General features: G+C 37.9%; 1 protein-coding gene across 8 annotated transcripts in view; it reads left to right on the top strand.

Annotated features, from left to right (window-relative positions):
- The window catches only part of INPP5A (inositol polyphosphate-5-phosphatase A), a 435,774-nt gene that overhangs the window by 88,009 nt on the left and 337,109 nt on the right, over window positions 1-10,656 (top strand). The window contains exon 1 of one of the 8 annotated variants that reach the window (XM_065552141.1): window positions 1,248-1,251. The exons of 6 other annotated variants lie outside the window; for them this stretch is intronic. Coding sequence is in view for 1 of the 2 variants with exons in the window: in XM_065552138.1 (XP_065408210.1) it covers window positions 8,683-8,685 (3 nt within the window). In the remaining variant the exon portion in view is untranslated. Of the gene's footprint in view, window positions 1-1,247; window positions 1,252-8,667; window positions 8,686-10,656 lie in introns of those variants that run through there. One more of the 8 variants, XM_065552138.1, reaches the window with a different exon arrangement.

Below are 10,656 nucleotides of genomic sequence, written 5' to 3'. Positions count from 1 at the left end.
ATTGTCTCCCCATACTCCACCACTCATGTTCCTATTACACAAAAATTGCACACAGCTCGGCTTATAGAATATTTCACACATGGCTCCTGGCAGGATCAGGCACTAAGTATCCTCATCTCCCGTTGAATTCACTTTGTACCACATTAATATGTCCGCTTTTATCCTACAACAACAATTAATCTATAGTGCTGTGTAATAAAGTCAGTCATCTGTAGGAGATGAGTCCCTAGTCACTAATCAAAATCAATAGAGTTAAAAGCTAGGTGTAGCCCACTCTGTTTGACTAATACTGCATATGATAAATTTGTCAAAATGTGAACCGGAATTTGTTGTATAATTGTACTATTATGCACAAAAGGCTATGTCTGGAAAGTGCTGAGCCTTCTCAACTTTGGGTTTCCAGGTGCTCAGCACCTTGCTTGATATGGCCCTTTGCATATAAAAGCCTGATTGATGATATATTATTTCTGGTTCCCTTTTTGACAGTTTATTATATGCAGCCTGAGTCAAACCGAGAGGACTAGTTTTAGCTTTTAAATCTGGTGATTTTGATTGGTGATGAGGGGATTCCTGTCCCCTATTTGACTGACTTCATTATACTGTACTGTGCAAGGCCTATTTTTGTACATTAAACCTGACACATCAGTAGTAGAGTGAAGTGATGTAAAGATTGCTGTAAATGTTAGTATATTAATTTGGTTGTTAGTGATTAAAGCAGAGATTAATGGCAAGATTATCTGAGCATCACAGTCTTCTGAAGTGCCTTTTAGGGTATGTCTACACAGCAGCTAGGAGCATGCTTCCCAATGTGAGTAGATAAATACCTACTATCCTAGCCTGTGTCAGTTTACCCATAGTGGGAAGTATGCTCCCAGCTGCTTTGTAGATGTATCCTCAGGGTTTGCCATCTCCGTATTTGAGGTTACAGCTGAAGATGGGGAGAGTACTTCACCCAAAGGAAAATAGTTTTACACTTTAAAGTATCTTCACTACCTTCCCAGAGTATTAAATAACATTTAATTTCTTGAGGAGAGAGAAATTAAAAATACAGGTGAAAATATGAAATCTCTAAGCCAGCTCTCAAGTACTGTTGAGCAATGCCAAGGAAGTGTATGGCATAGTTCATTTCATAAAAGCAGTGAGAAGCCCATAACAGTTAAATATATACCTGGAAATTAAGTTATTTCTGCTCCAAAAAGAATTAGATCAACATACAGTTATTAGCTTGCCTAGTAAACTGCCTTTGATGATGCTAAGGAACAATATGGTCCTACTTGTTTGGGCAAAATTAAGCAGGATCATGAATAATCAATATATGATCGTATAAGTGTGTTAGTATTGCAACTGTAGAACAACTGTTATTATATAATATATTTTATAAATATACTCAACTACTATTCTGTTAATTTACAGTATACTTTTATATATGGTTAAATATTATCACTTTTGTGAATGTAAAAATGCAGGGAAGGGCACCATTATTAGCACAATAAACCTTTTTAGAAATGTGTACTGATGGGAAGTAAATTAAATACATTTGTGATAAATCTCACTATTATTTTGCAGTTAGTAAAAAAAATTCAGCCTTAATGGTACACTATTTTGTCACTCAATTTTATGTAAATACTAGACACTTCTGTAGGTATTTTATGGATAGTTTCCATAAAAACAATACTTAAAACAGTTGGGTTCTCTGTTTATCTGTAAAGTCCCATGTAGGGCACACTATTTGCAGGGGGAAATTTGGATGATCTCATAGATCTTTTATATAACTCTTGTTTTCTACGAGTGGTGAAGTTCTCATTCTTATTACAAATTATTTGCAAGAAATGGAAAATTTTAAATAAATACTATTTCAATCATGGTAGAATGCTGATTGTCCTCATGCTTTTTATTTTTTTTGCACATAACATTTGCATTCTTACATTAATGTTGCTTATAACATTTGCATTCTTTCCTGGGCTTGCATTTTTGTCAGCAAGGTGTAATGCTTATTGGAGTTTCTGACAGTGTAGTTAAAACACATGGATAGTCTTTGGCCTTCAAACTCCAGTGCCTCAGAGAGTTTAGTGGTTTTACTAAGTGTTCTGATTTGTGATGTGACTATGAAGTGTCAAGAACTGCCATCCTGATTTTGTGAGCTCTACCAATTCTATTTGAACATAGTTTAGCAGCTGCCTTTTGGTACAACTCTGAAGTTGAACGATGTGTGAAAATATCAGGTTGCAATAAGAACATAGCAAACCTTTCTAATCTCCTCTGAAAAAGAGGCATCTATCACACTTTTCACAGTGTACAGTAAGGAAAACTGGGTTTTGTGCAAAACCCATCTAATGAATGAAGATCCACAGTGTGACTGGTCCTTTTACTGCCTTAATTGATGTTCCATAAGGCCTTCACCTGATCTGTAAGGTCCACCTTCTCCTACAGATCCCTCTTCCAGATCTACTCTTTCTGTGACTCCTACAATATATTAGTCAACTAAATGGGTAGGGTTGAGGGGGCCAGGCATAATTCATGTGTTTATTACATAATATATAGTTACAAAATTGTATTTATTTAATAATATATCCATATAAAGATGTTTTGATTGTATCCCTCTCCTACATCCTTCATGTGTTTCATATCTTCTTATCCAATATTTGCAGGATCAAGGTATATGTGCTTATTTAGACACATGAGTAGTCCATGATTTAAAATTAAGCACATGAATAAATGTTTACAAGACTGTGACAACAGTCTTGTAAAGTGTTTTGGAGCAAGACTTTATCTTCCTTTTATGCATATAACAGTGCTTAGCATATTGTGAATGCTACTGGAGTACACACAAGAATAGTAACTGAGTTACGCGCTAATTTTAATTTGCTCCATAAATGACTTACTACCTTAATCTGAATACTGACAAAAATGCTACTCGTTCTCAACAAGAAAAAAGTGTCCTTGGCCTTATATATATACACACACACACTTGGTGTATTTAAGGATGTTTCACCACCAATATCTGAAGAGGACTTGTTCTTTCTCCTACAATAGAACATTGTACAGGTCTTAAAAGATTATTTTGCCAAGTTTTGGTGAACAATGCTGCCTGTATTTTGCTCTTAATTCTGCATTTCAAATTCAGCATGCTAGTTGGTGTTAATGTAAGTGATTTTGTAAATCACAGGTATTCTTATCTGTAGATTACAAATGAAAATGTGAATTAAATATGTGACATTTTAGATTAAAAGCTTTGGGATCACAAAAGACCAATTTAGAGAGAGCTAGTGTGATTATTTTTTTTCATGCCCTTTCAAAGTACAGTATTTTGAGAACAATTTTCCTATAAGATTGAAAAATTCAGTAATGAGAGTCTGCTCTCAGTTATGCTTGTGCCACTCTGTTGTAGACAATAAAAGGGAACACTTATACCTGTGCAGCGTCCCTGTGAAGTTAATGTGGCTCTGTACAAAGATGAGTCCCCATGCATAAATCAAATTACATATATGTAACTTAAAGCAGAATTTGGTCTCAAGTCATTGGTAAGAGATTGCTCTGATGTATACAGTAACTTCTGCTCAGCTCTTCACGATATTTTATTTATTAGACTGGACAAAAAATGCAAACATATTTTAAGCTCTTCTCTGGAAGGTACCTTGTTTGTAAAAGCTTCCAGAGATGAGGACTCCATGACCTCCCTTGGAAGTTATTTCGGAGCTTAACTGCCCTTATAGTTAGAAAGTTTTTCCTAATATCTGACTTAAATCTCCCTTGCTGCAGGTTAAGCCCATTGCTTCTTGTCCTATCTTTAGTGGACATGGAGAGCATTTGATCACTATCTTCTTTGTAACAGCCCTTCACATATTGGAAGACTGTTATCAGGTCACCCCTCAGTCTTCATTTTTTAAGACTAAACATGCCCTGGTTTTTTCAACCTTTCTTCATAGGTTGGGTTTGCTAAACCTTTCTTCATTTTTGTTGCTCTCCTCTGGGCTCTTTCCAATTTGTCCACATCCTTCCTAAATTGTGGTGCCCTGAACTGGACACAGTACTCCAGCTGAGCCTCAGCAGTGCCAAGTACAATGGGATAATTACCTCCCATGTCCTGTATACAACACTCCTATCAATACACCCCAGAATCATATTAACCTTTTTTGCAGCTGCATGACATTGAGGTATTCTAATATTCAGCCTAGACGGAATTCAAATGGATGTACCATAAACACCAAGGGTATTTTAAAAAGATTTTCAGAGTTCTGTTTTGTCTACCCTCCTATCTATAAAGAAAGTGCAAATTCACTTTATTTCCACTATTTCTCAATATCACGTCTGATATCCCTTAGCCTTCCAAAACTGAGAAACAAATAATTGAAAACTACAATAAAGAAATTACAGGATCATCATGGATTCAAATTTGTGCCGAAGAGAGAGAGAATCATTTATTCTTGCTCCTTGCTGAGTATTAGTGTGTGTGGTGTTAATAATACAAGGTAATGGATTAAACTGTTTTTGCAAACACATTGGTTACTCAGAGAAGCCAATATCCTTAAATCTGGCAGTATGATTTGATTAAAATGGAAGTTAAATTGGAAACAAATTAGGATTTCACTAGGGTAGGAATAAAGTGAAGATTGATATTTTTGGATTCATATACATGTACCAATTCATAAGTCTGTTAAGTAGAATTGTGGGAAATATATATTGGCAATTATTGTATTAGAATTACATTTGGCTAGGTTTCCTTGCAGAGTTGGATTGTGGACAAAGAGGAGAATCACTGAGTTGTTGTGGTTTTATGATTTTTTTTGTAAAACATTCTCCAGGGAAGGAGTAGGACTTCTAAAGAGAGAGTGAGCACGTGTATGTTACTGTGGATGTACACACACTGTAAACTATTATAAACTATGTGCATTTTTAACACCTGTCATTTAAAATATATTTTTATGTATCAGTTTGTTAAAGGGCTATGTATAAAATAGTTTGGTATACAGTGGTGCATAACATAGAAAATACAGAATTTAGAGAAATCACAGCAATCTGTCTATATTTGATGGCAAGAAACTCAGTGCCATAAGTAAGATAGGTTATATAATTCCATTCAGAATAATTTTCCACACATCTAAAATAATTTCTGAAACTCTGACAAATATATTGCTTCACATTTGTGTCACCTAAAATGCAAAAAAAAATATTTCTAGTAAGCCAAAATCATTGGTAACTTCAGGAGGTTGGTCTTCTGTTTAAGCTTGTATAAGAGGTTTAAAAATAAAAGTTGAGTGTTACCAGAGTTGTAAAAAAACATATTTCTTCATAACAGGTAGTTTTCTGCTCTTTTGATTAGAGAACATTGGATGGCTAGGAGATTGAACATGTTTGAAAAGGTATTAAACGTAAAACATTATTATTTATGTAAAAATTAGTCAAGTTAGTGTTAAGAAAGAGAATAAGATTACTACTAACATGACTGGGAATGGATTGTTTTATTTATTTTTCTTTATGTATGTATCTTGCCTTTATTCTTGTCATTATCCTTCATTTTATCCTTATTGCAGTACACATAACATATGGATTATGCAAGCAGCAGAGAGTGTGACAGTGGATTTTCTGACAGCTGAATATTTACATTTTTCAAATTTTTGTTGAAAAGCCATATGCAGGGATGTTAATAACTAAAAGTTTTATACTGGGTAATTAATAGTTTTTTACTTTTTGCCAATACAGTCATCAATGAAAAAGAAAGGGGCATGAGAATGCCTTTTGCTAATTGAAAATGTAAATAAATAGCTGCACTCATACACTACAGATATTTAGTTATTTTCTTTACATTTTTGGCAAGCATAGACTATAAATAACTGTGATCTGAAAGCTTATTAGAAAGTGCTAGCTTTGTAAATCCTATAGTATATCATAGGAGGGAATTTAGTTTCAAATCCTAAGCTTACCGGTAGTTTGAAAGCTCTAAGAACATTAATTAAAAGTGATTTTTCCATGATATGTTATAGCGCTAAATGCATGCTGCTAAGAACCATGGCTTGAGAATGCTATGTTTATTTACATTTGGTTTTGGTTTAGAATACTCACTGTTTGTGTGGGTTTTTGGCCAGCTGGTTGGAAATCAGTAACAACAAATCTACATCCTAATTGGCAGTAAGACGCTTGTGTCTAGTCGTTTGATCAGATGACTGCAGGTCAGGACTCAGTTTGTTTTAGTTTCACCCAGGCCACTCATATCCACACTTCCCTAGTAGTGGCACTTCTCCATGATCCACTCTACAAATTTGTAAAATGAGGATTCTACAGAGGTGTTGTGAGGTTTAACTAACGTTGCAAAGCCCTTGGAGATCCTGGCTTGACAAGTGCTACAGTATATGTTCATATAAGATGGTTACAAGCCTAAAGACATTCTGACATTGGCATAGTCCTCAGAAAATTAATTTTAGCCATTGATTCAGTAGTCCATCCCTATCCTGTAAAGCATTTAAGCAAATGCTTAACTGTAGGTATATGCTTAAATATCATTGGCATCGAGAGAGAGCATGTTCTTATCTGCTGAATTAGTGTTAATAAATAGCATGCCTTTACAATATCATTAACTACGTTTTAAAAAACGGGGTAGGGAGGGTGATGGAAACAAAAGAATAATTGGGATTAAAGGTTAAATTTACAAAGAATTGTCTTTGCAAGAACAGAAAGCATTGTACGGAAGTTCTGAATTATAAAGGGGTTTGGTATTTGTTCTAATGCTGCAGCGTTCCTTTTTTTTTTTTTTTTTTTCCTGAAACAGTTTTCGCCTTTCCTACTTATGAATTTTCATGCATAAATGTTCTGTGGCAAATTTATGTATCTCTGTATATGATTCATAGACTTTTCCGAAGAACTAATTGCCTATATGATTGATAGATTCCTTATAGTGGCTGTTTTTGAATTGTCCTTCATTAATTGCAAGTAAGGCTTCAGATTTTCAGTTTTAATAGACAAGACACTGATAAAAGTGTAAGGTAAAAAAGGAAGAAAAGAAAATGAAAGAAACAGGTGTTTTTCTAGTGTTTATTGGATAAATATTTTGGATATATAGTTTATTGGATAGATATTTTGTATCTAAAGGTCTGTCTACATGGAGCAGTATGTGGAATATAGAGGTGTGGTATTTTTTAAGCATACAAACATGTTGTGCATTAGTTGGCCCATGTTGATCCAGTTGGTTCCCTAGCACACTTTAGCATAGTTCTGTTTGAAACAGTATAATGCTAAAGTGCACTGGGGAACATTACAAAGAATTTACTTATTACAGTATATACACAGAGAGAGCTCTGAAGAAACCTGCTTTTTGTACATCTACATAAAACTCAATAAATGTTAAAAGTAAACCCCAAAAAATGAACCCTGAAAAACAGAAGCCTCACATGCAAGGACTATATACATGCTGATTTAGGTCAATGGTATAAAGCTTGTCATATAAACTGTAAGTTTCTATCGCTATTTTTTCTTTGAATAATGTCTTTGGGCAGACTTCGTTCCTTGACATGACAACGGAATTCACAAGGGCCTTGTGAATATTCAAATGCAAAGCTAGGATAGAGTTGCTGTTCACAGTAGTGGTAAAGAAAACTCTTAATGCTCTTAGAAAGTTAGGGTTACCATATTTCAGCAAGCAAAAAAGAGGACGGGAGGAGCCCCGCCCCCATCCTGTCCTAGCCCCACCCCTGCACCCCCCCACTTCCCGCCCCCCTCAGAACCCCCAACCCTCCCCCCGCTCCTTGTCCTCTGACTGCCCACTCCTGAAACCCTGACCCTGACTGCCCCCCAGGACTCCACCCCCTACCTAAACCTCCCTGTTCCTTGTCCCCTAACTGCCCCGTCCTGAGACCCTCCCCCCATCCTAACTGGCCCCCTAGGACCCTACCCCCTACCTGTACCCTGACTGCCCCAACCCTTGTCCACACCCCCACCCCCACCCCCAGACAGACCCCTGGGACTCCCACGCCCCATCCAACCACGCCCCACCCCCTGACAAACCCCCCCAGAACTCCCGACCCATCTAAACCCCTCTGCTCCGTCCCCTGACTGCTCCGATCCCTCTCCCCACCCCTGCCAGCCCCCTCCAGAACTCCCAAACACCCACCCCCCCCGCTCCTTGTCCCCTGACTGCCCCCTCCTGGGACCCCTGCTCCTAACTGCCCTCCAGAACCCCACCCCCTACCTAAGCCTCCTGTTCCTTGTCCCCTAACTGCCCCCCCGCCCCCCCCACCCTAACAGCCCTCCAGGACCCTACCCCCTACCTGTACTCTGACTGCCCAATACTTTATCCACCTCCCTCCCAAAAGCCCCCCCCCGAACTCCCGACCCCCCCGTCTCTTGACTGCCCCCTCCAGAACCTCCCTGCCCCTTCTCCGACCCCCTGGCCCCCTTACCCTGCCGCTCAGACCAGCGTGCAGGGGAGGAGGAGCGGGGAGGAGCTCCAGACTGCCGGCTGGTGATCTGCGAATACAGGGAGGGAGTGCTCTCAGCTGCAGGGGAGAGGAGGGGGAAGCGGAGGAGGGGCTCTCTCTGGCTGTCGGAGCCCCATGTAAGTGGCACCATCCGTCCGGCTGCCCTGTAAGCCGTGCGCTCTGCATGGGGGGGGAAAGTCTGGACATTTACAAATTCCCCCCGGACGCTATTTTTAGCTCAAAAAGCCGGACATGTCCGAGGGAATCCGGATGAATGGTAACCCTAAGAAAGTGCAGTATTTTACTGTTGCTTCCTTTTAAAATACCTGTATTTTAGCCTTTTCTTGTTTTCGCCTTTCCACGCTAGAGTCTCCTGACTAATCTGAGAGGGGGAGGTGTATTGCTGTTACTCTATTCTCTTTGCCAGCCTGTTGACTGCTGCAAAGTGTTTTTTTTTCTTCTACTCCTTTCCCAGTCTCCATTTTTAAGTGGTGATCCTCTTGTGAGTAGCTCCAGTGTCTGATGATCCTACTATTTGTTTCTATCTCCAAGCTGTAGCAAAGTAAAACTGACCTTATTCTTACCAGTTTCACTACTGTTCACAGGGTATGATAGCAGCAGTGGAAAATGACATGACTGTTCAGTATCTAAGCTGCAGTTTGGGAAAGCTGTGAGCAGCAGAGGAACTGAATTGATTTATAGTCTGTTTACATTTGGAAAGTTATCTTTGCAAACATAATGGCTAGAAACCTAGTGGTTATTTTTAAATGAAAGCTCAGATTCTGCAGAAGTTAATATACTTATGTAGAAAAGCTTCCCATAGACCTTTGAGTATATTTTTCTCTCTTTTAACCTTACTGTTTTGTCTCCATTCGCTTTGAAATCTGGCTCACAAACACTTGAACATAGTGCACAGGTTATCATCCTTTTGTTTGTCAACTGTTACTGTAAAGTTGGTACAAAATGCCATGTTAATTACTGCTATTTGTTGTGGACTTTTCTTTATCATGATGTATATTGATTAATATTTAAAGAGCAACAATGAGAGCACAAGGTCATTGGGAGGTAAGTCTGAATTTTTTTAAATCAAATATATCCTGTAATAAAAATTTTAAGGAATTTCAAACAAAGTTTTAAAGATACTAGATGATTAAAAATCTTAATCCTAACCTTATTAGTTTTAGTAAAATCATAACCGTAATGATCACATTTATGTTCCTAATAACCAGTTTTTGGTAACTACGGTGACGCAAAATTTGACAGGAGGGTTTTTTAATATAAATAGTGTCAAATTAGCAAATATGGCCAAAAAAAAAAGCTAAAATTTACTATTTTGAAATGTTGAAAATTGGTTGTGAATGGAAACAGTATGATCTAAAGATGTACCTTAGTACTTGGGAGCTCATCCTTAGGACATAAGGCTTTAACAGGGCTAATTTTATTGTTGTGTAATTCCAGGAGAACTTTGAGTACCAGTGGCAGTTAACCTCACCAAAACAGGACTTGGGTAATCCTTTAACTCATATAGGATGTTCAGAAATATTTTAAGAGGCCAACACATAAGCACAAAAAATAATTCTTACCTTCTCTTCAAACACCACATATAGTCATACTGTCCCTTCTCATCTATGCTCATTCTCAGGCCTTGTCTACTGGGGGAGGTTGATCTAAGTTATGCAACTTCAGCTATGTACTTAGATATACCCACTGCAGGGTCCACACTACACGATGTCAACTGGAGACACTCTCCCGTCGACTCCCCTTGTGCTTCTTGTTCAGGTGGAGTACAGGAGTTGATGGGAGAGCAATCGGCGGCCAATTTAGCGGGTCTTCACTAGATCTGCTAAATCGACAGCCGATGCATTGATCGCCACACGTGGAACCCCTGGTAAATGTAGACAAGCCCTCAGGCTGGCTCTCAGTGAATTTTTACACACTGATTCAAGACTTTATTTTTACTACTTAAAAAATTAAGCTATTATTTAGCTAAAAATAAATTCCACAAACCAGAATTTGTCTACTATAGTTTACCTACTTCCCTTCATTCACCATTGGATGAAACTGAACAAAATATCCAGGCTGTTAACTGGGGACTCCTTTCCTATCTTATTTTTTCAACTTGATTCTTTCTCCAGCATTTTTAAAAAAAGTTGTCTTGAATCTACTCTGATTATATGCTTTTGCAGATTATTTTGTTCACTTTCTCTTGGCTGTTATATTAGCTTTTCTAATAAAGAAAGGGGAGTAA

The sequence above is a fragment of the Chrysemys picta genome, chromosome 7 (genome assembly GCF_011386835.1).
Source record: "Chrysemys picta bellii isolate R12L10 chromosome 7, ASM1138683v2, whole genome shotgun sequence".
In the NCBI taxonomy this organism is placed as follows: Eukaryota; Metazoa; Chordata; order Testudines; family Emydidae; genus Chrysemys; species Chrysemys picta.
Note: the sequence above shows the minus strand (reverse complement) of the source record. Positions and strands in the feature narration are given on the sequence as shown.